The 27,604-nt window shown below is 38.1% G+C and overlaps 2 protein-coding genes across 6 annotated transcripts in view; both read right to left on the bottom strand.

Annotated features, from left to right (window-relative positions):
- Nucleotides 1-11,573, bottom strand: part of PAPOLA (poly(A) polymerase alpha) — a 44,134-nt gene extending 32,561 nt beyond the window's left edge. For 2 of the 4 annotated variants that reach the window (XM_058025653.1, XM_058025654.1), the window contains exons 1-4: nt 11,335-11,572; nt 2,849-3,019; nt 1,703-1,769; nt 294-375 (exon numbers count right to left, since the gene is read on the bottom strand). In XM_058025653.1, the coding sequence (XP_057881636.1) occupies nt 294-375; nt 1,703-1,769; nt 2,849-3,019; nt 11,335-11,342 (328 nt within the window). In that variant the 5' untranslated portion in view covers nt 11,343-11,572. Of the gene's footprint in view, nt 1-293; nt 376-1,702; nt 1,770-2,848; nt 3,020-11,334 lie in introns of all 4 variants that reach the window. The other 2 variants (XM_058025656.1, XM_058025652.1) reach the window with 2 other exon arrangements.
- Nucleotides 11,574-12,122: 549 nt separating this feature from the next.
- AK7 (adenylate kinase 7) overlaps nt 12,123-27,604 on the bottom strand; it is a 29,693-nt gene continuing 14,211 nt past the window's right edge. Inside the window, exons 11-18 of one of the 2 annotated variants that reach the window (XM_058027148.1) lie at nt 26,810-26,938; nt 26,321-26,507; nt 23,779-23,907; nt 22,694-22,771; nt 21,822-22,019; nt 17,239-17,459; nt 14,979-15,137; nt 12,123-13,280 (exon numbers count right to left, since the gene is read on the bottom strand). In XM_058027148.1, the coding sequence (XP_057883131.1) occupies nt 13,230-13,280; nt 14,979-15,137; nt 17,239-17,459; nt 21,822-22,019; nt 22,694-22,771; nt 23,779-23,907; nt 26,321-26,507; nt 26,810-26,938 (1,152 nt within the window). In that variant the 3' untranslated portion in view covers nt 12,123-13,229. The remainder of the gene's footprint in view (nt 13,281-14,978; nt 15,138-17,238; nt 17,460-21,821; nt 22,020-22,693; nt 22,772-23,778; nt 23,908-26,320; nt 26,508-26,809; nt 26,939-27,604) is intronic. The other variant, XM_058027149.1, reaches the window with a different exon arrangement.

Genomic DNA, 27,604 nt, shown 5'->3' with positions numbered 1-27,604 from the left:
ATTAAACATACAGAACACATACATACACTCTTGCTTCAATTGTGGAACATGTGCAATTTTCTAAGAACAAAACATGAAATTATAAGTATACAACTTCCTCTGTCATTAAGTAATTTTCAACTTTGTTTCTCAATTCATGCTGAAAACATAATATAGGAATATAATTCTTTTCTTTAGAATGAAGACTAGAGATGGTTAACCAAAAAAATTAAGAAATCTAACACCACCTCAAAATACAGCAAGATCAGTCATTAGCTCAAAGACATGGATTTTTATCACAAAAGGGAAATTACCTTTTGTATGAACCCCTAATCTATACGATCCAAATGTAAAAATTTTTCCTCCAACGTTTTCTATCACCGATTGCGGAAGATTCTAAATGGAGAAAAAAAAAAAAGGTTATTTTACCTTAACAACTTAAAACAACACAAGCCATTTATTTTCAAACAAGAGGGAAAATATTGCACAAAAATTATGCTGCTGAACTACTGAAATAATCTCAGTATTCACAGAAAAGACTGAGATACTTTTGCCACTTGGATCATTTATAACATCTCAACTACGTTACACATTTCCACCTCCAACCTGGTAATTGTTGCACCAATTTTACACTTCAGGTGCAACAGCTTTATGATGTTACAGAGATCAAACATTTTGCTTACCACTCAGGCATTTTAGACAGACACAGAAATAGATGATGGATTCCAATTTAGAGCAACTCAAAACACACCCTACTCTATCAGTGTTCATTACATTACTTTCAGAGACACTTGTACCACAGCCTTAGAATAAAAATTTGGGGTTAGGAAAGGCATTTATTTTATGCCTAAATTGTTTAGGTACATCTACTAAAATTCCTAGTCTTTAAAAAACTGTTGAATCCACAGTACTGTGGGCAAAGAGGGCTATCCTTTCATAACAGGATGCAATGCTAGAACCTGAAATCCTACAAGAATGTTTGTTCACACAGCAGAAGACAAAATAAAGCCATACTTCTATTTTCAATGTACATGATATTAACTTAAGCAGCCTTCAATCTTACATGGGTCATGATATTCTCACTATTTTGTTTTCAAGGACCAAGACACACATAGCAGGACTGTCCCTGCTCATAATCTTGTTCATATATAAATTCTCATTGCATAAGGAAAGTGTACAGAAAACATACAATCCCAAATACACACAAAGCAAAATAGCTTAAAAAAATCAGGTCTTTCCTCTTAAAAATAAAAACAAAACACTACAATCACACAAATCTATAACCAGTCAATATGTGTGAGAACACTGATTGCTATAACCTGGCAAAAACAGTATCAGCATTATCAGTGTACAAAAGTAACATTACAGGAACAACATTAAAGAAAAAGACCACACACAACAAAGATGCAGTAAGTTCATTTTAAGATTAAGCACTGTTTCACAAAGGCAAATACTCTAAGCCTGTGATTAGTACAGTACTATATGCAGGAATTTTGAGAAAAAGACAAGTTACATCTATCAGTTCCTTTCTTTGACAAGGTTCTACTACTATGAAGGGGCAATGCTGCTTGTAAACAAAAGAAACTACACAAGGATGGTATCTCTTTTGATTCCCCAAATCTGAGGTTCATTCCATTTAGTATAGGAACGTGTTTTAGAGTAATCTCCCTACAGCCCTCTTGAAAACACAATATTGGCAGCCTCACGTAAAGTACACCCATACCTTGCTTTCACTGATTTCTCGGATCCATTCCTTTACCAAGTTATTTAATTTTCCCAAAATTAGAATCCTATTAATAAAACAGCAGAATGACAGGTTACAAACTTAGACAAAACTAGTAGAATTTTATATCATTATAATATTATCATCATAACACGGTAAGTCAACTTGAGTAACATTACAGTTCTAATTAGAGATCTTGCTATATATACATATATACTGAAAGAGTTACTCCCACAACATTCTCACTATTTTTCAACCCTTAGAAACACTCAAGAGATTTAAGTTCCAAAAAAATGAAAGCATGCAAGGCATACACACATGAATTCAACTCATTTGCAAAATAAAATGGTAATTTGTATAACTCATACATCTAAAAGAACAGTGACAAGCAGTATTGAGAGGGGGGAAAAATCCTCAAAAAGCTTAATAAGGAAAAAAAAGTATAAAGTCCATTACAATGAAATAGTGATGAAGGGGAAAAAATGCAAACCAGCCTCTTAAATTTTGAGGCCATTGTAATTCCTCTCTGTGTTTTGAGGTATTACTCTTAATTGTGAAGCAAAGTGAAAATTTTCTAGGATAGAAATCCATTTTAATTTAGGTGAAATGTACATTTTTGAGCTGAGTCTGTGGTTAGAAACCGTAGTTATTTAGCCAGACTGCAAGGCCCAAGCTCAGTGAAGTTACTTCAGCGAAGGACAGAGATAAAGGGGGGAGACAGAAGATGATAGAGACAGGGACTGCTGTAAGGGCAAGTCAGCCTGACCTTGGAATTCTTTCTGATAAAAAGGAACTAGTGGTAGAAGTCATACAAAACCCATAAAAATGAACATGTATGAACCTATTGTGAAACTGTATGCATATGTACTTGGGAGGGGATAAAAGGAGACCTGAGGTTCTCAGAGGTAGGCATGCCTTTTAAGGAGAGCATTCTCCGCTTGCGTCCAGCGCTGTAATAAACATACCGAGCTTTACAACTTCTATAAAGTTGTGAGGTTTCTTCTTTTCTCCACAAAACAATTGAGAAAAATTGAGCTTACAATTCCACTAGGCGTTTAAGAAAGCATTTGAAAGAACACACACACACTTGGTGTTCAACAGTCACACATGAACCTCATGACAGGACAGCAAACAGTGTTCACTCACCTGCGCTGCAGCTCCTCTTCCTCTTCAAACACGCCATAAGGTTTTAGGGTTTCGATTAATTTCTGGGTAAGCATGCAGTCAAACTCCTTGGGGGCAGCTAAACTGATGGGTGAGGTAATGCCATAATGCTTCTGTAGTTGCTGTGTTTGTGATCCCTGGGTTGTAACGGGACTAATAAAGGCAATTGGATAAAGTTACTGACAGAAACAAAACCAAAGAAATTTATTTTTTCTAATCAGAGTAGACAAGAGATACATACTAAGAAGAAAAAAAAGTTAAGCCTAGTGTGAGCATTTTCAGCCCAAATCACTCTGTTCAGTCAGTCCTGCTAAGGACACCAATAGAATTACCTTTCACCTTCTTTTAATATGCATTCATTTTTTTCCCCCCATATTTTTTTTTTCATTCTACTAGGGCAAAACCTGTTTGGGCTCCTTCACTTTCATAAAGCCTAAAGTAAAGAGAACTCCTATGTCAAGAAGTCAAGCTGACAGCAAAAGTGAAAGACCCACTCTTGGCAGGCATAACATTCCTTGATTATACTGCTCCAGTACCAGCCCTGCATGTTAACACCTATTATATCCTATTTCTATCATACAAAATGAGAAATATTTTCACAAGGCTAGCTACCTATTACATGTGGAAGAACTAAATCAGTACTTTAATTTTACTTCATTATTTGTCATAGTCATCTCAAGATTTCATTCCTCATTTCCATAAGGGCTATTAAAAAAACCCCTAAATTAAAAATTGGCAAGAATACACAAAACATGATATAGTTTTCCAGAAGTTGAATCCATTTAATAACAATTTCAAGTACTATAATTTGTTTGCAATCAAGAATTTAGTCACAATGCAAGCTTAAGCACATCTGTCCCTTTGCTCATCAGCAAAAAAAAAAAAAAAAAAAAAAAAAAAAAAAAAAAAAAAAAAAAGCACATCAGGAAAAACATTAAAAAGTGCACATTTAAAAAAATTAACCATCAAGTAATCGTGGAGACTAGGGCAATGTCTGGGAAAATTATTTTCTACTTTTATCCTTTAGCTGATAAAAAAATCTGGTAGGAGTTGAATAAATCATATACATCCTAGGACTTTGGGTGTCAATGAAAACATTTTTCTTTAAAAAGATCTGTTCAGATGAATTACATAGAACAGTAATTCAAATTAAGGACAAAGGAAGCCCCTAAAACTTTTTGCTCCTTTTAAAACTTTCTTCTCTTAAAAAAAAAAAAAAAAAAAACTTTAGGAATGTCAACACAAGTAGTAGGTTCAGCCACTTTACTGCCTCTATAAAAAGCAGCCAGAAAACAAAAAGTGTCAATGTATAAACATCCTTTGAATATTTTAACTTATACTACAACGCAAGTTGTTTGAACTACATTTTCTCTCCTACTGCCAACTGTTATTTTGAAATAAAAAAATACATGCTTTTTAATTTAAGATTTTTCAGTTTACTTTTGCAGATTTTTTAAAGCAGTAATATAAAACAATCAATAATTCAGCTTTATGTAAAAATTTCCTAATGGTCTAACTCTAATTTTCACCCATTCATAGCAAGAAACTGAATCCAATTCAGCAGATGAGCCTTCACTAAAAGGGCTGGCAAAACAACAGCCTGAGAGATGCTGTTACTAGATTTCAAAAAAGACACAATGTCACTCAAAACCAGATTCTGCTGAGCTAACTTCTGAAGCCACCAATGCTGACAGAGGCCTCTATATTCCCCCTACTTGTAAGGGCTATGATTCATAAATTCAAGAACTAACAACTAAACATAATCCTTTACATTGTCTATAAAACACAGTGCATAACCCCCAGGCAAACATCAGCTCTCTTCCCCCGTGTGGTTTACCCCCAGCCCTGGCAGTGCCATGTGCAGCTCTGCCTCCCAAACCCTCACTGCAGTGTTCCAGCGTTCCTGCAGCCCCTACAGGCCCACCAGAGCACGGCCACAGGGCACGAACCGCTCTGAAACTGCTCACTAAAACAACAGCCTCAAACAGCCAATGACATCCATCACCAGATAAACATCTCTGGGAACTGCTACATAAAGCCAGCTACGGTTCTTACATTTACTTCTATAATAATGGAATAACGATGCTACCAACAGCACCGGACCTCCCCAACACAAGTGTTCCAGCTATTTTTGAGCACTGAGGAGTTAGTAAGTACCCTCGCACTGGGTTAGTGTGTAACAATTCTCAGCACAGACGCCTTCAAGACCTTACAGCTGCAGAAGACAGTTAACATATATTAACATTGAAGAAAACATAGGTAATTTCCAGATAAAAACATTTAAATTGAAGCTCTGCTGTTTACACCTGCTAAGTTAACTCTAGTTTAAGGTTTCTGTCGCACAACAAAGAATATGAAAAAAATTCCTTTGGAAAATTCAAGAAAAAATGGTATGGCAAGAAAGTTTGTTAAACTTAATGAAGGACAGAATAAAGTAACTTATTCTGTCCATGTATTCACTTAAAAGGCAGCATGAAAGTTCATATAAACAAACAAGTCAAGGTATATCCTCTCCCTGCCTCCTACCTTCCATGGAGATCATACTCACACTCCAATACCTTCCCTTAGTCACACATGGGCTTATGGACATTCCACTTTTTACTTGTGACACATCCAGAGAAGACGTGTCATTTAAGCTACCAATTTTATTCAAAGAGAAAGGTGAAAAGTCAGGGAAGTATCAGTGCTGACCTGCTACCCAAACGGATTAGGGATTAGCCTTGCTGGGAAGTCAATACCTTGATGGTAAATCACTTCTGCTCACTAAAGTTACACATTAACAACACGCAGAGTATTAAACAACAACTGAAGTTCCATCTCAGCTACTCACTCTTGACAACAGCAGAATTGGCAGATCATCTGGGTCTGACACAACTGAAAGCATGTCTAGGGCCTGTTGAGTTGTGGGATTTTTTGTTTTGGGTTTTTGTGTTTGTTATTTGGTTTTTAATAAAAAAGGAAAACCAAACCAAAATAACAAAATAAACAAACCAACCAACCAAAAAAAAAAAGCTAAGCATTTCTTTTTAAGATCACGAAGAAAATTAAGATACAGTTTGGGGCTTTTGGGTTTGTTTCTTGTCAACCACATATAAACATGAAGATCATCCTATCATTCTGAGATGACCATGAGCTATCTCTCAATCACACAAATACAAAATAAAGTTACAGAAAATTATATAGAGTTAAACTCAACATGCTATTGTTGCAGCTCTGGTTTAATCTGAATTTTTGAAGAACTTATACTAACAATTTACCATGTGCAAGCTGGGCAACAGCTACAGTGGATTTATTCTACAGCATTATGATTCAGTATTTCAGATTCAAATATTAATTTAATCAGCAAGAAACATACATGTCTTTCTTCCCCATATAAGAATACAGACACAATCTAGTCTGTGTTAAGCTGAAGGCAGTGCAGCCAAACTTTTTCCTCAGAACTTCAAGTTTTGGTAAGCAGTATCTTTTTATATTGTTACCAGTGACTACCAAACTAAAAGAATACTCCTTAGATATATGGTCACTGCTAAAACCCATTTTAAACAGAATGCAGAAGTGGAAGAAAAAAACCCGAATAAAGCTTGTAAGAAGCTTTACAGTTTCCAGAGCAAACACCTCTAACTCCTTTATATGGAAGTGACTAAATGTTGTTCTAAGGCAGAGGAGGATTTACAGTGCGTCTTTTGAAGATCAGGTGATAGCCTGAACACATCCATTTAAACTGAACACAGCACTAATACAGCTATACCTACATAACACTGTCCCATATATAACCAAGACTTTGATAATAATTGCAAGTTCTGTACTATTGTTTGCTTTTAGAACACTAGAACCTTTCTCCATCCTCAGAAAAATCAGCAATCCTGTCTTGAACTTTTTCAGATGTGCTCTGTATTTAAACCAACTTCTACTCCCACTAGAAAACCTGTCTTTCTAAACACTTGTTCTTCTTCTCTCCCTGTATTCCACATCCCTTCTAATAGTACTATTTTTAGTGCTATTTGTGTTGAGATTTTACATTTATCAAAAACAAAACACAGTTGCTGTCAGCACCACACTATCTAAATATTATGCTCCTGAAATTTGGGAAACATCACAAAAATAAAAGACAATACAAACAACTGAAATATTAAAAATACATAGCCTAATACTGAAAAAAAACATAACAATTTAAATCCCCCCAAGTTTCAAACTCATCCAGATACTAAGACAAAGTACACAACTTAAGGATTCTCAATGATTATCTTCACTTCTCTATTTGCCTCTACTGATTAGCTCAGCAAAATGTACTCCTTTTTATTTGCTGATGAAGACACCCAAGTCAGATTCCTGGAACAATACTGGTCATCACACCATCTGGTTAACCAGCTGGAGCTAAATCATGGAGCTCAAGCTCCACTGTGTCCAGATTCAGACAAACTCTGCTGAGGAGTTTTGCTTCATTTTAAATTTCCTTCAGCAATGAGTGACTGGCAATTCAGAGTGAAGATTCCAACTTAATGCTTACATCATCACTCCACACGAAGTTTCAAAAATCTAGGCAGGAAACACCAATGAAGTCTGTGCAGATCAGTTACTGGGAATATGTGTTTCAAATGGTTAAGACAATACAGCTGTCCCCCCAAATAAAAGTTTCAATATCTAGCAGAATATTAGTGGACCATTCAGGCCATGAATTATGTCCTCAACTGTCAGTATGAGGTGTTCAAAACAAACACTGGCTTGAACACAGGCATTGGAGCAATTGCAGGTAACAGGGGTACAGAAGAGGCTCACCTATGGCAGAAGCTCATTCACAGACATTCTGCCAACCTTGGACACTCTCCTGAGCTCTCTGGCTCTTCTGTTCACACAGAAGAACAACAAAGGCAGCATGAGCAAACAAAAATCCAATCCACAACCTATCTCACTAACACAGCTGAAGGAGAAGTTTCTCAAGTTTAAAGAAAAGAAAGGGCTAATGAACTGCACAGGCAGCAGTTGAACCAAAAACTAATTTTTATGGCTATATGGGAGACAAAAAAACTCAAGAGCAATTTAAGAAATTCAGTAAGGCTGAATCAAAAGATAACAGGGACTATAAACTAAGAACTAGGAATCTCACAAAGCATTTCACTGTTAAGAGATTAATTTGTCTCAGTGGTGAAATCTGCTCAGCCCAAAATAACTGGGTTTCCCAGTTCTGTGCAGTACCTTTACACTAACAGGTATAATCTCAGTCCTTTTTTAGAGTGATACTGGAAGACTGAAAGCTACTGCAAAACCATATATCCTTGCATCTAATCCTCAGCACACATTTTTGTATTAATTGCTTCTCAGTTAAGCTATCACTTTATGTTATAGCAACTATTCCTCTAAAGTCAGTCCACTGCTCTCCACAGTTAAGAATAATTTAATTCCTTTACTAACAGTCTATAAAATTCTCAACTCCCTCTGCCCAGAAACACTTACTTATCCATTCCCAGTCAGCACAAGGCATTTTAAATACAATGCTGTATTTCCAGCATGTAAACTGACAGACTCTAAGGAAAAGTGAAGAAAACAATGACTTTGCCTATGTCTACAGCAAAGTCCAGTGAAAGAGAAAATGAGAAGTCTTACTTCAAAAGTGAGAATCAGCTTGACTGTCCACTGGAAAGAATAACTCTTAATGACAATCCAAAACTCTAATATAGAAGTTAGCAATACTAATAATACTTAAAATTTATAGATCTTATGGCACTTTTAAAATGTTCATGTATATGCCTCAAAGCACTTTTCCACTTCTGGTAACAGAATAAAACAAAACATTTCCAAAGTGTTTTGCCATGAATTCAGCACACACAGACATTCAGCACCTTACCAAGAAACAGATTCATGTTGTCTCTGTTTGGAGGGTTAGAAAGCCCCAGGTTACATGAAAAGAGCAAATCATCACTCTCATAAACACAGCTCCACCTTCACTGAGTCAGAAGCCTTTCTGTATAAGCCCCAGATCCAACCAAAACACATGAACAGCTTAGTGAATTCATCCTTCCCTGGTATCTTATGTTTCAGATAATGCACAGGACCATTCCATACCTAACCATGCACTCAAATCTATCTTTATGACAGGGGAAATGGTCATCCTTGTTTCTAATCAGCTTTTCTGTAAAGACTTCTTCCTTATACAGCTCCTAGCACTCCCCACATGAGAATTCTAACAAAAAGTCATTAAAGTTTCTAAAATAAATTTTAATATTTAAAAAAATACTGAAGGCTTCTGTAAATGCCAGATATCAGCATCAGCAGTCTTACTATTGATGTACCACGTACAGGGAGAATTTGATTGGTTTTCTACTTTTGTTAATAAGTGCAATATGAACATTGCTGAACTCTGGAGAACCCGGAACTCCAAGTCATAAATGACAACCTCTGGTTGTATAAGAAATAAGATTTGACAAGGCCTGTCAATTGTAAACACCAGGGCTGAAAACGCATTTTGAACAACATATTGAAAAGTCAGGCAAAAAAAAAAAAAAAAAAAAAAAAAAAAAGAACATTTTGTCACCATGAAAGTTTGGCAGTAACATAGGGTTATTCTACTTTCACTCAACAAGATTATCGTCCAGAAGACAGAATCAACTGTCTGGAAAGAATTACAGAGGAAAAATCTTCCCAAGCTGCCTCTTTCTCTTCTCTAAAGTCAGAAGCTTCACTTCACAAACTCAAGAATTAGCATTACCAGCATTTCTACTTAGTGGCATTATAATACTCACTTTAAAGTCTTGACTGGATGACACCAAGTCAACAATGTCAAACATACAAATGACAGAACAAATGCATAAACTGAAAAAGGCCCATTTTTGCTAACTACAATAAATCTCCTGTACTAGTTAAGTTGCCAAATAATGTTTACACTGAAAATAGAAATAACTTGGTGCCACTGTAACTATGTACTGTTATTTAAGTGCTTCTAGTTAAAGTATCGTAGACACCTATATCTAGAGAAATTATCAAATCATTCCAAAATTTTCAAAATTGAAGATGGCTGTTATTACAACACATAAAAGTAGTCCAAACTTTTATATGTTGTTACTAAGCCTTTGGAATTTATGTAGTCACAACACAATAAGCTAAGAATGAAAGCAAGTGGAATAAATACCCTCCCACTTTCCTGAGGCTGAAAAGCCTAACCAACTTCAAAAGCTGACTTCTGGTAACTTTTCATTGCCATAATTAACATGTGCAAAACTCACCTATAAAGACACTGGCGCTTCGTTATACAACCATTAGAACCTACTCAGCATAACCATTTTCCTTCCTGCATTCACCCACTGGTTCCTTCCCTGCCATAAACCCTCTCAGATAAGTTTCTATCATGTCATCCACCCCATGACTAACTTTCAGACTGAATTAACAAGCACAACACACAACCCTGGCTATTCGCCACTTAAAAGTTGATATATTTTTAACCACAGTGAATAATCCCAAATTGTAACAGTGAGAGAAAGAGCGTGGAATCACAAACTCTTTAAATTTCTCCTTCAACGAAAAAAAAAACCCACCACACAAACAAAAAACCAAATAAACAGACCAACCGAGCAAAATACATAAACATGTCTTATTCTGAAAAGTCACTTGATAACCTACACATCACTGTTTCCCTCGATCTCTATAGCGTAATAAAATACTAAGATTGTGAACTTCAGAACTGAGGAGCTTTAAGTTTTGTCGTCTCAATCAGAATTCGTAAAAACGTCAGCGATGAGGGACGGGGGAAAAAAAAAAAAAGGCAGCGAAAAAAAAAGCCAGCGGTAAAAGAAACAAATCAGCGAACAAACTGGGCTGAATAAGGTCACACTTGGTTATTCCCGACTGCCAGCAGGGTCACAGCACGGCCCGGGCAGCGCACAGGCGCCGCGGCTGCCGGCGGCGGGCGGGAGGGACGCGCGGGCCCGTCCGCCGGCCGGGGGCGCTGCCCGGAGCCGCCGGGAGCGGGGGGTTCCAAGGGCAGCACGCCGGGCTCGGGGAGCCCCCCGGAACCAGCGGCCCGGGGTCTCCTGCCCGGAACGGGGATAAACTGCCCGCGTGGTCACAGCGGGAGAGACCTCACGGGGCTGGGGGAAAGCGCTTCACCCTTAGCGGCCGGGGCGAGCGAGGGACAAACACGCGGGTCTCGCCCCTCCGTGCGCCCTGAGCCAGCAGCGGCGAGCGGAGGCCGCCGCACGCGTTCCCCCCGCCCCGTACGTTGCCGCTGCGAGATCGCAAAAGCGGCGACAACAAGGCAAAAGCCGTGTCGCTATCAGCTCCGGGGCTCGCACGGTGGGGGGCGAGAAAGCGTGGAGCTCCGGCGGCGCGGGCAGCAGCGCCAGGGCCGCACACTGCGGCAGCGGAAGCGCCCGGGCCGAGGGGACCGCGCGGGGGAAGGGCCCGGGCATGTGGGGAGCGCCGGGCCCGGGCCGGCACAACGCGAGCCCCGAGCGCGCCCCGCGAGCTCCCGGACTTACAACGGCATCGTCTCTCCGGCCCCTCCTCCTCCTCCTCCGCCGCCGCCGCCACCACCGCCGCCGCGTCGTCCCCTTCTTCCTCCTCTTCTTCCTCCTCACCCACCGCTGCCGCCTGAGGACCGGTCACTCGTCCCGCGAAGCGGCGGGAGCCGCGACCATGGCACGGGCCGGGGCCAGGCCCCGGGAGCGGAGGGAGCGGCTGTGCCGGGCCCGGCCGCCGCCGCCGCTTCACTCGCCTCTTCCCCTCCGGCCTTCTAACATGGCGCCCGGACGCTACCACAGCAACGTCCCGGGGCGGGGGGGCCCTGACGCAGCGCTGCGAACACCCCCGCACGGCGCGCACGCTCGCCCGGCCGCGCGTGCGCAGAAGGAGGCGGGGGCCGCGGGGCACGCTGGGGAGTGTAGTCGCGGTGGCGCCGGCGGCGGCGCCGGCCGAGGTTTGAAAACAAAGCGCCAACGGCCGCGGGGCGGCGCGTGCGCGGGGCCGGGCGGGACGGGGGCGGACGGGACGGGACCGGCTCGGCTCGGCTCGGCTCGGCACCGCAGAGTCTCGGAGAGCCGGCCCGGCGCTCTGGGCTCGGAAGGGGCTCGTTCAAAGGCAGCCCCGTGCGTGGCTTGGGCTGCCCCCGTCGGGCTCACTGAGCATTCGTGCCCTGCGCAAAGCAAAGCGAACGGATTGTAAGAGTTGTTCTTGAAACATCTGCCTGGAGTAGCCTGCATAAACTTTCAGAATATTATACAAAAGTCACACTCTTTATAGATTAGTTCAAAACTTTATTGTTAGAAAAGTCAGTGCATTACAGTAACTCTAGCGAAAACCTTGTTTACCCTCTCTTTTTAAGTATCATCTTTATTCTGAAAAATAGCACTTTCAAACTAAAAAAAGTGTCAAAAGCTACCGATTATTTTATCTTCAACTGCTTCACAGGACAAATGGTGACTTTGGCTGAAAGCATATAGGACGTATAGATCACAAAAATATGTGTTTCTTTAGAGTAGGAGATATTGGTTCTGAATTCTATTCCCAACTTGTCTAACTATGAAAACAGATGAAATAAGATACTCTACAAAAACACGAATATATCTGAATAAAAACATCAGGCATTAACACATCTAAAATTCTGATACTCAAAGACAATATAAATGTCAAATGTTTCTATATCACTATTCTTTCAGCTCTTCCACTTTTCCCCCCTCCCTTTGCACAAAGGGTCCTTGCCTTCTGTTTTGACAAAATCCTGTATTTGTTTTACACTAAGTATGCAATCCCTTCGATCTCAGTCAGCACAGATATGGTTCCTGTGACAGCTGGATGAAGTCAGCAAAACTGAGAAGGACAGCCATGTGCTGGAAACTCTTCAAGAATCTCTAAAAAATATCTATCTAGTGTTGAATGCTGAAGATCATTAAATGAGTTCTACAGCCATGGGTTTGATACCAAAGTAAAGCACAGGTTTTATGACATACCTGTGTTGGTAACCTGTTTACCAGTCAATCTTCAGAGAAGCACAAGAAGACTGTATTGTGTGAATTTTTGCCTCTTGGTAACTAGGAGGGGAAATAAGAGAGTTTGCTGCTTCTATTTATTTCCTTTTTCAGTAGAAATACTTTTTTTTTAATAAAAGTTTTTCTCGGGCTAGCTGCCTACATTCACTAAGGATTAGGAAAATAATATATGGATGTGTAAATGTATCAATCAATACATACAGCAAATGGAATGTTGTAGAAGAGGATTAAAAATCCAGTACAAAATAGTAATAAAGTATGATAAATAAAAATGAAGATTGCATAGTAAGCCTAAACAAAAATAACATGAGAAACTAAGTCTTTTTTTATCTAAAATGTATTAGGAATTTTCTCCCTTTTTGTTTCACAATTCCTGTTGCAGCTAGGATTTAACGTTTATTCCAGTCGATATCAGGACTGTTCTTGAAGAGATATTCTGCCTGTAAACAGAAGAGTTTCAAAACTACAATTATTTTCACATCTCCAACTTCAAAATATATGCAAAATAACAAAGATATAGTGGATAACATTGCTTTAAACAACACTGCAGAACGTATTAAATGTAGCTTATGGCAGAAAATGTCTCTATGTGAGAGAAAACTTTCCCCCAAAGACTATCCAAAATACCACCGACCTCACTCACACTCTTCATAGCAGTCACTGTTTCTAGCGTGGGCAAGAGAAGGAAGTGAGCCATTTATGACAGTTTTCTCACTCCAAGGAAAGGTCTAGGGAGTACCCTAGAACCTGATTTCTAGACCCACTGATCCTGATCTTTAAAAGCTATTCAGTTATTAGGGAAGATCTACAGGTAGCTATCACTCACCAGCAGGCAAAAAGAAAACATTCCTTAGTGCCTGAAGTTGAATTGTAACACAACTGCCTTCATTTCAATCTTTTGCTTGATTTATAAAATCCTCTGTTTCAGCTTGTAAACAGCTTGGTCAGGACGTGTAGGCAGAACAGCAGCACAGCAATAACGTTACACCACCTGGATTCCTGTCTGAATGCAATGACCTGACCCTGCTTGCAGCCTGAAGTTGAGCTGGATACTGTCCTGAGGTCATTTGCAACTGGAATTAGTCTGTGAATGTCCTACAGGATTTTTTCCTTTATTTATGTGTGTATTGTGAAGGGAATTACCAAAGAGCTTGCATTTATCATTATGACAACGTGTTCAGTTGTGCCAGGGGGTGGGGGTAGCGGGGGGAGAGTGATGTCCTGCTTTCTGAAGAGTTAAAAATTTAAAATCATTTGAAAGTAAGCATAAGTAGCTAGAATCTTTAGGCTGCAGGTTGAACTTTATCTGAACCATATGGTTTTTAAGTCAAAGATGGATTACAGTGAAACCTGGCACTAACAATCTGAACATTAATAATAGAATAGACAAAGATGCAGCTTAAACATTACTTAAAAATTAATAGCTGGGGTAGACAGCCCACAGGTCATGGTATATGAACCGTAACAACCACATGATTGTAACAACCAGGACCAACCAAAAGCCCACTGAAACCGACCTAACAGGGTGTGGACGTGACCCTTTAGCAAACCCTTGGTAACAGAGAGCAAACCAATGAAGGGCAACCAGACCTCAGAGCCTCATAGAGCTCTTGGTCCCATGAGGGATGTCCTGTGAGGGATGGGAAGTCTGGATTGTAACGATGTAATTGCTCAGGGATTTCTTTGTTTGTGGACCCTCTTTTGAGGCACCTAACTCCAGCTATCAGATATCATAACAGGTTCATTGGCACAAATCAGTCTAGTGGAAATGAAAGCCTAATGTAAAACAGTTCTTTAACTTGTAGTCCTCTATGGCACAGCAGAATTGTCAGGGTACATAGGATGTGCAAAGTGCACATACTAAGGGGAAACAGATTCTGGTAGTGATTTTTGTCCTATTACTGTTTAACTACACTGGATCCTCCCCTTGATACACAGTATCAGCTGATCCCATGAGGAGTAGTTCCTGGGTTTTAATTTTCACTATAACTGCTGGTCACTAGAACTGCAGATTCTAATCACTAGTTAGTTACTGTCCTGCAAGTGGGGAGGAAATTTAAGTCCTTTCATTAATAGAGATTATTTGGGTCTATATGAGTATTCAAAAATATTTAAGAAATAAAACATAATCACCTTACCAGAAAATTGACTGGGTCATCGGGCCTGATCCTACAACATTCATTTATGCCTTGCATAAGTGTTGGCATGACATGTTTCATTAAATAGTTTCGTAGTGGAATAGACTGGGCCTCCAATAACTCTCGTTCCTGTTTTTTCACTTCCTCCTGCTGTTTAATCTACAATTAATAAAGAAAAAATATGTTTATAAAATCCATCAAATAACATTTGGCTAAATAATAGTGCTGGTCTAGAGGGGAAAAATAGTTTTAGAAGCTGTGGACAGAACTTTAAAGAACAAGCTGACAGTAATAATTATTAACTGTTTATTATATTTAGAGCACACAACACACTGAGGGTACAGAATTGAACATAATAAGGACTGACATAATCTCTTTACTAAAATGATTTTATTTTTTTCTTTAACACCTAAAAGGAGGTTTAGTCTCAAGTCTTCCAGTGGTCCTGTTTCCATAAGGTATTTGGCAAAACAGTTGAAATACACTGTAGCACTTCAAAAATTAGTACTATTGCAAAACACAGGTGGTTTCTTGAGGCTTATTTTAACTGGAGGGAAGGAGAATATTTTTACTCAGTAGAGAGCCCTGGCTCTCTAATTTTTTAATTTGTTAATTGTGTTGAGTTTGTTTCTCTTTGGTTCCCTTTATTTGTTTTATTCGTATTTCATTAATGTTTTTGAGGGGCTTGAGAGTCAAATAAACTAAACTAGTCACTAAAACCACAGTGAAATACATCTGTTTCAACCAGCTAAATTTATTTCTGAATTCAGGTTAAATCAAATAATATTTTTACACTCAAAAAGTAAGAGGGATGAGGGAATATAACTGCTGCAAGCTTTTCTTCCTTCCATTCAATAGCACTTAGTAGCATGCATACTTGCAGCAGCTTTAGCCAGGAGATTTCTGCAACTCATTTTCATTGTCCTCTCTTCACTCATTTTATTCATCAGTAGCCTGAGTCATATAGAGATACAGCAAACAGATGATACTCTGAAGACTGCTTTTCTATACTCGAGGCATAACACAAAAGCAATATTCAGATAAAACAGATACACCAATTTTTACCTTATTCACACAATTCAGGAGTGCTATTGAATAAATCTTGCAAGTGGTCTTTGGCCACTACTCAGAGACAGCAGCTAATTTACAGCGTCAAGGGCAAATGAACAGTTGCTTAGATCTGATCATAACCTTAAACACACGTTTTATCTAACCCTACTTCAGCTTTGATTAATGCAGTTTGCACTTTTAAAGGTAGATGGCTTGGATTGAATCTAGCTAAATTGTGTTAGCTATTCTTAAGAACTTCACAGGGTACAAAATGCTGTTTAATGCTGAATGAAGCTGTAAACAATCAGATGTTAGAAAACCCTTATATATGAGCCAACATCAGAGGAATGTAAATTTTTCTTTAATTGTCAGTAATTTCAGCATATTATTACCCAATAGATGTGTATAGGCATTGAAATATAAGAAAAGGACTTCTCCTAGGAAGGATTAGTTTGTTTTTAAATAACTCTAGAAGAAGACAATAGACTTGCCTTCTGGTGAAACGGCCTGACTTTGGGTGTGAACAGGAACATTCTTACAGTACCAATTTCAGGTCATTTAACGAAACTGTCCTTGGGTGTGGAAAGTTAAATAAGGAAAAAGCATCACGAGCATGTCTTCTGGGGTCAGCTAGCCTATATACCAAGTACTTATTAGATTATTAGCAAACAAAAACCATCCTTCAGACTGCATCAGGTAGTCCTTACCAAACCGAGTACTCAGCTCTTACACACGTTCTTGCAGGCTCAGAAACCTTTCTGCAGTGTAGGCTGGAAGATTGGGTCAGTGTTGAGCTAAAAATCTAGTTTGATAATTAAGACTTAGTCAGGTGCTTAGAAGTAAACTGATCAAATGCAAAAGTCCTGTTCGACTTGGTAAGGAAAGTCTCCGCTGATTGTAGTAGATATTTATAAATGGTAAAATAGAAGAGCTACAGCACAGCAGCAACAAGAGTACTATAAAAGTGTTTTAAAGACATGCTGATACCAAAATGCACAAAAATGCTATGTCTGTAATAAAAAAAGCATATTATGTAAGATGGGCTTTGAAATGCACTGTGGAGATAGCCTAACCCAAACCTAAATTAGGATACAAGGAACAAGAGAATTTATGCTACATTTCCCAAGTGTATTTACATAACAGATTACTTGAAGTCATCTAAAACACATAAATAATAATGTTTTCAAAAAAAAAAAAATTATTAACCTACCCACTCTTCCCATCTCTCCTTTCTTTCTTCCCTTTCCTTATCTTCTTTACGCTCTTGTTCAGCTTTTTCTTTAGCTTCTTTGGCAAGCTGTTCCTCAGCTGCCTGGCGTTGCAAAACCTCCTTTTCTTCATCTGTCAAACCATAATTCCGAGGTTCTCCAACTTCCTTGATGATCTTTGATACAGCAAGTCTGTTTTCAAAATCTTCATATACAGCTACATCTTTTAAATAATACAAGAGAGAACCATTTCAAGGTTTTGTCAACTATCCTCAAGTATTATGCAAGGCCTAAAAATATATTGTGTTCATGTTATTTGAATTTTAAAGTAAAAGATGTTGTTTTCAATCGCTTATAAATATCAACTTTTTGTTACATAGAATGAAGTTTTCTAAATCTGATTTTCTTTACCAGTTTCATCTGAAATACTTTGCCTTTTAAGCTGATGTAAGGAAGAAACATACTAAAATAAATTTTACAACGATTGTTTAACCATTGAAGCTTGCCCAGGTTTTGAACCCAAAAAAGAGGTCAACTACCATATCTGAGAGATGTTCCTGGCACCAATCTTATGTCAACTTCTCCAGATGCACAAAACCATCAGTTTTCTCCTTTTCTCCTCCCTGAATGCTACACAATAGGTTGTTAGGATGTGGCACAAACTCCGATGGTTTCACTCATACAGATTTACAAATACACAGACCTTTCTCCAGTCAATATCTTACTGTGTTATATTTACAAAACAAATTTGTAGCTTCATGTAGGAACACAAGGACTGAACAAGACCTTCTCTTTCATTTATTCCTTCTCTACTTCTAATTGCTGGAAGTTACTTGCACAATAAACTTGACAAGAAAAAAGAAAAAATACAGAAGATTGAAGACTTTCTCCAGGGCTCCCTAGTTTCTGTATGCATTCAGTGTGTGGAGGCAGAAACAGTACAGGAATGTACATGGAAAAGAGGAAAAGTGGTTGTTTGAAGGGAGAGAATACTGAGGTAAAGTATTTGTTCAGGGGCAGGAAATGGAAGGTGTAAAAGCACAGAAGTGGGTAAGGAGACATGCAGATGGAGGGGAAAAGAAGAATCATAATACAGAATTTAGATGAAAAATCAGTCGCCCCAGCTCCACAGCTCTTTAGGAAGCTTTTTTCACAGTTCTTTCTAATCACCAATTCAGGCAAATCAGACTCTCAAATACTAATACCATTTTTCCAAGAGTTAAATTGTTTGTGATTTGGACCTCAAATCCAAAGTCTGAGCATGAATTGAGGAGGAAACTAACATAATTCTATGTGATAAAGCTTATTTTACAGCTTCTTCTTCCAAAAATCAGGAATTGCTTTCCTGAAGTATTCCGAATTAAAGCAATACATTTGCTATAGCAAGCAGCCCATCATTCCGACAATTTTAGCTGCACCTGGACATACAAATTACAATGAAAATCACTTTTCTTGTCATTTAAAGTATTGCTAAGAATGGTTTCAATGTTGAATTTGAGGTCTCAAAGACTGCATTTTTTTCTTGGATGGCCACAGAAGGGTACAATGTTCATTTTACAGCAATCAGAATTAGCTACATTTATCCTAAAAAACTAATTCAATTTAAATGAGAAATGAAGTTTGCACTGATGCTAGCTGAGAAGAAAGATCACTGGAGAAGGAGTTCACAAATTAATGTCTTTAAAGGGATTGCTGTTGTAACTTTAACATGCCTTTTTGTATAAGATTTAACATGCCTGTCAACATTCCCAGTTTGCAAATGAGAAAAATGAGACACAAGACAACCAACTTGCAGGCTTCATATAGTGAGTCATCAAAGCAAAGTTGAGTTTCCAGAATCTTGAAGCCCACTCCTTTGTACTAATCATATTTCAGACTCAGAAAAAATAATAATCATAAAAATTATACATAAAACCATGTTACAATTTTTTTTAATTTAAGGTGGAAAAAAACATTCATTATTTTGAAACAACATTTAACAAATCACAGGCACAATTTTTAACAACTTCTTTGGAATATAACTGAGCAAGCAGTTGGGTCTCTGCTAAAATCCATTGCTACTTAATTCTGTGCATCTGAAAATCCAGCTGGAACATCGACTAGAATGGAGGGGTTAATGGCTGAGTTATCTTTGTGATCTGTTCCTACCATTTTACAGCAGAAGCAACACACCTGCATGCCTCCATGGGTAACAACCAGGAATGTGAACATGGGTAAGGAGACACTTCTGAGACAAACAGGACATAAAGATGATGCTCATTTGAACAGGAAAACCAATGCTATACGCCCAACATGAAAACCATCTGGATTGTCACGGTTGTGATACTGCAATAACTAAAATCAGTAGGCAAGTGAGTTTCTGTATTTGGAATGGGTTACAGTTGAAGAATAATCTTGAGGCATAATTCTTTGACAGCGCCTCTACTTGCATATCTGGAAGTGTATAAGCTAGGAATATGACCAGTTGGTGACACCAGACCTTAATATTTACCATTTCATACATTTACTTGTAGAATTTCCTCAATTCTAAAATAATTACACTAACTCACTATTTTCTCCCACTACTACACTTCCTAACAACGCTTATATCTTATTATTTTCAAAATAATCTCCATGACTGACAATAAACAAAAATCTTGGAAAATCACTTGTGGCTAGGGGGTTGGACAATTAACTTTTCATAATTCATCTCAAATAGACATTGCAAGTATCAGCAGTTTGATTTTAGCTGCAGAGGTCTCGCCCCTCTTTGTTTCCTTTCCTCCTCTCCCCCCTAAAACCCACCTTTTCTTTAGAATGCTGTCACTCTGATCTCACTGGCATGAATAATCAGATTATAGCTAAGATTTCCCAGTGATCACAATTTTCTAGATAGTATGTAGGGAAGACAAATTTTCTCTCATACAGGTATAGTGCAAAACAGATTCAGTCTCAGGCTTCCACTTTTGATTTCTAGTAATTTTCTTAAATGCTTCTTAATTTACAGATTACCCACATGTTGTCATGGGGTTGCAAAATGTGGAAAACGTAAATTTTTTTTTTAAAGAAATTATGTACTTTGATGTTTCATCTTTGCATACTTTCAAGCTTGATCAACAAGAAGGAAGGTTTAACCCATGAAACTGCTCTAAATGATGTCCAGGTGTTACAAAAACAAATTACTTGTTCCTTGAATTACCTTGTTAAGGTGTAGGCCTGAACAAGACTCAATGATCTCAGACCAATGAGCCATTAACAAACTGGGGAAGAAGCATGTACCACTGATAGTGGACACAAAGAGTGCAACGTTTGCAGGCCATAAGGGCATTTGGCAGAACGCCCAAGGAAGAAAGGAATAAAGCCAACTGAGAAATTGTGCTGAAATCAGCTCCAGCTGGGTGAAAGTTAATGCCAGCAGTGAGGAAATCACAACCACCAACATATTCAAGGACCACCAACACAAAAAACCCACTGACCCAAAAGAAGAGTAACACTGAGCATAGGAAGCAAGAGAATAATTACCCAATAGAAGAATACTAATTAATAAGAGAACTATGTAATATTTAGCCAATAAACACTAATCCCTTTGTTTGGTAAAATGTATAAATAGTCAAAAGTTTTGACAGTAGTGTTGGAAAAGAAATGAAATTTAGCAAAATATTTAATTATAGTGAGTTGTGTGTGAACTGGTTTGTTAAAAAGTAGTTTTGTAGCCGTTGAAAGTGTGTTGGGTTTTGTGTGTAACCTAGCAGGTAGTCTTAGGGATTTAATAAATAATTAAACTAGTGCAGGAAAGTAAGAATGCTAACCTGTCTGGAGGCAGCAGACAATGCTCTTAGAATAAGATAAGCAGAGGATTAATGATCTTGTTTGTGAACCAAGGAATGTATCACAAGGAGTCTGTGACCAGGCAAGGGGAACGGGGAACTGTTTCTTGGAGACTTTGTTGTGAATCGCATGTATAAGAGGGAAGCACCCATACGTGAATTTGGGGGCTCGGGTTTTTGGGACGTGAGTCCCCCAGCATCCCGGGCCCTTAATAAAGCACCCACAAAATTTATCCGAGTTTTGTGTCATTTATCAATCGGGCAACAGTAGGAGCATTTGATTTGTGCACTACCACCCAGCACAGAGGTTAGCACAACTCTGAAATCAACAATCAATGCCTCTCTTCAGGGTGTAATTATTAGTTTTTTGCCCACCAGGTAACAAATCCAATTTTTGAGGACAACAATAGCATCAGTGGATAAATCTAAAGAAAAAAAAAATATATAAGGAACCATGATGTATATGTCCATGAAAATGTACTCTTACACATATGTGAAAGGATGCCAGTACAGAGATCTGTAAACTAAGTCACAAAATTATTCTAATAATTAAAATTACAAAAATGAACAACTAACAATGCAAATTTTACAAACAGGTTAACAGTAAAAGAATATTTTTGCAGGTATATAATTATGTGCTTGTTGTATATGTATTCTGCAATGTTAATAAAAATATTATTTATATATGGATACTTACTATTTGATTTTTGCAAGTGTTACATTTATAAGAACAAAAATTTTTTATTCATGTTATATCTACTAATTTTATTATTCCTTACCAACAAACTGAGGATGTATTTCAAGTTCATCAAAATAGTTGAGAACTGTCACATCATCAGCATTTATCTTGCGGAAGTGTTTCAGAGCTTCCAGGAACTGCTCCTCAGTATATTGAGTTCCAGCAACTTCACTCTCTGAAAGTTGTATTATTCTGTTTATAAGGAATTCATCAGATGCCATCAAAGAAAAAATAAATTCTGTGAAGAAGAACATATTGTTTGAATATATACAAAATTTCCAAAGGAATCAAGCAAAAACAGCAGGATAAAGCAATTTCTACATAGATTAAATTCACTCTATTTTAATTCTCAGCATAACCAATGCATTACATTTTTATTCCATTAAGCTGCTGTAATCACAACAAGACAGCCACTACTGTTGTTATCAGCCAACAGTTGGTGGCATTTTCACAAAAAAACCACAAACAAACAAACAAACAAACAAACAACCCAGAAACTGAACCAAACCCTTCCTTTTAATTAAGAAAAACTTCTTCAACAAAAAGGTGGCCAAGCATTGGAATAGGCTGTTGGAGAAGTTGAGATGACTTGAGTCACCATCCCTAGAGGTATTTGAGAGATGTGACACTTAAGGACATGGTTTAGTGGTGGACTTGGAAGTGCAAGATTTAGGGTTTGACTTGATGCTCTTAGTGGTCTTTTCCAACCTAAATGATTCTATGATTAATTATTCACTTTTAAATATGAGGGCAGCAGCATTACATGACATAGATTTTTTTTAAGTTAAATTAAACAGGGACAGATGGAGTAATATTTTAGACTTCTTGTTGGTGGCAGCAATTTTTCATCAGTTTATTTAATTAGAAAATTAAACTACTCAGTTTATTTATAACAAAATCTATTGAACTTACCAGGTATGATTATTTGATTAAATTTAGGCATTTTGCCTGCTGCTTGTTCCTCTTCTTCTTCTCCTTCTTCCTCTTCCACTAAAACAAAAGTAAGAAATAATTGACATTTTCATTTGAAGCAACAATATCACTTTATTTGCTAAAAATGTGCCAAGTAAAACACAGGTTTGCCAATATCCAAATTTTAATAACAATTGGAAATTAATTTAACCTTGACACCAGTTTAGAGAATTCAGTAAGTAATTCATGTTGCCAGGCACCCCAGAATTGTACCTTGGGACACTAGTAGTTGTTTGCCTATACCACAGATGTATCTACATGCACATACAATTTTTAAACCTGTCCAATTTTAAAACTGCTGTCTTATCTTTGGCCTCTCCTCCTGCCCAATAAATTATTCTGCAAAAAATAGAGACAAGGCTCAGAACAATGAGTAGAAATATTTTACAACTCTGTTAAAATGGTTTTTGCTACTAAGGGTCTGCTTTTATGAATAGTCAGTAAAACTGCCTGTAAAGTACCAGCTGAGCATGACCATTTGCAGAACAGCATACTAAGCTGAACAAGACTATTCTTCTGTACCTTCAAACCTCAGTTATAATTTAAACATGAAGATGATTCTTGGTCTTAATGTATAGACAGTGCTTGCTCACAATTTGAAATGTGTGTATCTACAATAGCTTACCTAATAAATACACTGTAATTTGGCTCACAAAATATGTACTGGTGCACTGGCTGGATCCCCTCATTCAGTAGCCCTTAAACATTATGAAGAAATTCTTCTACAGAGCTTGCTTAATTGGAGCTGGACAAGAGAGCATCCTCCATGCTTGTGCACTTACTTTTTACATTACCAGGAAAGATAGTCTAAAAATTATCTTGTGCATAAATTAAATAAGGTTCATTACAGTCTTTCTTACATTCTAATAATCACACATCACAAAACTTAGTTTTGTATCTTGCACTGCAGTCTTTACAGTGCTGATGCACTCAAGTAGTATGGCTCTGAGAACAACAATGATAATGACAACATCAGCAGCAATAAAAACAAAAGCAGCAACAAAACCAAATCAAGCAGTACACACCTCTAAAAAGCTCCATTGCCTCTTCATAGGTCTCTGGGAATCCATCTAAAACATATCCCTGATTCCTACAAGGCATGGACATGAGCTTGTCCTTCATAATTTTAAGGATATACTCATCACCTAGTTTCCCTAAGACAAAGAAGGTTAATAGGTGCATAGTTTATAGAAACGAGATCTGAAATTATTTTACTAACATTTAATACATTTTAATACATTTTCCTTCTACTTAGACCCCAAAAAGTTAAATATTTTGAGTTACTATTTGTATATTATGCATTGTCAGCAATCTATGGAATATTAAAATGTAGATATAAAATAAAATTACCTTTGTGTTTATAAGGATATAAACATTAGTCCTTAATGATCTAAACATGAAGTTAGTTTTGTTTTGAATGCTACAATCAGATTTTTATAGAGGCAGTAAAGAAATACTTAGAGAAAAAAAGTCATGAGAAAGCAATAATTTTCTATTTTCATTTTACAGTAAGACTTAAAGATAGTCTTCCAAAAAAGACATGAGGTAGGTTTTACAAGTTTCATTTTCAGACAGGTTGTGATATGAATTAGTTTATTTACCTGTCCTACGTTGCCGAGAAAATACGTAGGAGGAAAGTCAAGTTTGACCTGAAATTTTGTCCTTTTGGTTCTTACTTTATTTCGCTTTGACTATTAAAAGTCTAAGATATTTATAAACCATTCTAATCATAAAAGTATGTAACTATTTTTAAAGACATTGTTATTTTAAACAACACATCAAATCATGCAGAAGAGATGCTGCCATAGGTCTCATTACTGATGTTTCCAGGTGTGTGAGAAGTTCATTTCTTTGCAGATACACAAGATCTAAATCAGCTAAACCCTTAGCAACAGATCACATTTTTATGGGGGATCACTTTATATCACATGGAAAACGTTAAACACTAAGACCAAAACTACATGGCATTATTAATATACAAATGGTAACTAATATTTTTCAGCAAGGAACCTTTTTTCAATCTTTTACAAATTCTTTCCATGCTTCAATAAGCAGTATTTACTTTTTAATGATGTATGAGGTTCTTAATAACCCCCACAATTTCATATTAGCGTGCACTTGTTTTTACTAAACTACTTTTATTATTGCAAGTTTGACAAAGGTATATTTCACCAGCTTTTTACTTTATGTTATAGAAATGTTATACTCTCTGCTCTGAGAAGAAAACATGACATTATTAAAAAATTCTGAAGTAGAAAAAGGAAAGTGCTATGATTAAAGAGGCACCAAAATATTTTTTAAATATGTCAGTTTTAATATAGAAGGTGTATTGTTGGATTGGGTTTGTGTGGACAGGTTTTGTTAGCCAGGGGACTTACAGAGGTGACTTCTCTGAGAAGCTGGTAGAAGCTTCCCCCATATATGACAGAGCCAATGCCAGATGGCTCCAAGATGGATCTTCTGCTGAACAAATTTAAGCCAATCAGGGATGGTAGTAATGCCTCTGTGACCAAATATCTATGTAGGGAAAAAGTCATTGTGCAGAAATAAAAAGTGGCCAGGGAAGACAGAAGTGAGAATCTGTGAGAGAAACCTGTCTGCAGACACCCAGGTCAGTGCAGAACTAGGGGAGGAGGTGCTGCAGGTGCCAAAGCAAAGATCCACCTGCAGACTGTGGTACAGCCCAGGGTGAGCAGGCTGTCATCATGCAGCCCATGGAGGTCCAGGGGAGAGCTGGGATCCACCTACAGCCCATGGAGAGGCCCACTCAGAGCAGGTGGATGTCTAAGGAGTCTGTGAACCCATGGGAAGCCCACAATGGAGCAGGCTCCTGTCAGGACCTGCACACCCATGGAGAGAGGAGCCCACTCTAGAGCAGGCTTGGTGCCTGGACTTGGGATCATGTGGGGGACCCGAGCTGGAGCAGCCTGAAGGACTGCATCCTGTGGAAGGACCCACAATGGAGCAGCCTGTGCCTGAAGGGCTGCATCCTGTGGAAGGGAGCCTCAATGGACCAGGCTGTGCCTGAAGGGCTGCATCCTGTGGAAGGGAGCCTCAATGGAGCAGTTCATAAAAAGCTGTAGTCCATGGGAAGGGCTCATGCTGGAGAACTTTGTGGACGACTGTCTGCTGTGTGAGGGACCCCAAACTGGAGCAGGGAAAAGACTCCTCTCCCTGAGGAGGAATCAGCAGCAGAAACAACATGTGATGAACAGGCCATAACCCCTATTCTCTGTCTCCATGTGCTGCTGGTGGCAGGAAGCAGAGAATCATGAATAAAGTTAAATTCTGGAGAGAAGAGAGGGGTGGGTTCTCTGATTTTGACTGGCAATACATTTAAGTAATTTCCCCAAGTTAGGTCTGTTTTGCCCATGACAGTACTCTGTGATCTCTCCCTTCTTTATCTCAACTCATAAACACTTCATTGTATTTCCTCTCTCTTGTCCAGTTGATTCTTGATTTTAATAGGAACTAAAATTCTAGAACACAAATTTATTTCTTAATTTCCATTTGCATAGGGTTGCACTAGCCTACCTGAATCCCATCATCATACTTTGTATTTCCTACCTTTATTCTGCTGCATGTTTTCTTTTATTGCATCTAATAATTCCTTTGCTTCTTCTATATTTTCACCCTCTTCCTCCTCCTCCTCCTCTACAAGCTTTTCTCCTTCTCCTTCTCCTTCTCTTTCTCCTTCTCCTTCTCCTTCTACTTCACTTTCCACCCTGACAGGTTCTTTAGCCACAATTTGCTCCTGATGACAAGAACAGAAATATGCGTTGGCTCAGAAATTCTGTAACCAAATTTACTTTACACACAGATGTAATAAAAGAAAAAAATAAATAATTCCTTTCATGTGTGTTCATGAACAGTGAGATACTGAGCAACTTCCATTCTCTAAAAAGATTTCAGTGCAAATGCCAGAGATGATCAATATGTTGAAAGATAGATATTTCCATTCTCAAATAATGGATTATAAGTAAATTTTAAATGCTGCCACACATCTTAAAATCTGAGAAATTAAAATAACAGGAATATTAGAAAACAGCAACAGACCAGATCTGCAATTTTTTCAGAAATGGCATCATTTGTGCTAACATAATGGAGTTTGTAGTGCTTGCAGAGCTCCTTAGCAATGGTAGATTTGCCAGAGCCGGGAGGACCATGAATGTAAACTTTGAGAGGCTGGAAAAAAGGATAAAGACATGACATTATTCAAACAGCACATATGCTTCTATGTAAAAGCAGCAATATTTTTAATATGACTAATAGGAAATAGCAATTGTGCTTAAAACTAAAAGGATATTTTTGTCTTATTTATTTATTTCTTGTTGAATATCTCCACTATCACCCACAGGTCTCAAGTAACATAGTTACTTGGATGATGAAATTTACTGTTGGAGAAAAAGCATGCTTCTATTTAGTAGACTTACAGACCAATTTGTTGTGGCTAGTTAATGTTTGAATAATCCAAAGAGATGAAACACAATCCCACAGATAGGATGCAGCGAATTTTGGAATGTCTCTATTTTCCAATTGAGATAGAGTTGCTGTCATCAAAATTATTATTTTGACCTCAAAAATTCCAGATCCATCACAATCTTAAGTAATGTCTCATTTCAGCCTACCTAGCCTGAGGATGCGTAAGCACAATTAGGATCCCAGTATGCACTTTTTAAATATGTTATGCAATAAACTCATAATCATACCTAATTGTGTATCTTAATTTAGTAAATCTGACAGTACAGACTCTGCAATAGAGTAGTGACAGAGACAGTCTAGCTAGCCTTACTTCTCCTTGCTACCTGGTATGTACTGTTTTTTTAGTTAGATGGATTTGTTCTGCGATGC

This window comes from Melospiza georgiana, chromosome 6, assembly GCF_028018845.1.
Source record: "Melospiza georgiana isolate bMelGeo1 chromosome 6, bMelGeo1.pri, whole genome shotgun sequence".
NCBI classification, from domain to species: domain Eukaryota; kingdom Metazoa; phylum Chordata; class Aves; order Passeriformes; family Passerellidae; genus Melospiza; species Melospiza georgiana.
The sequence above is the reverse complement of the archived record's forward strand: the minus strand, read 5'-3'. Positions and strand labels throughout refer to the sequence as shown.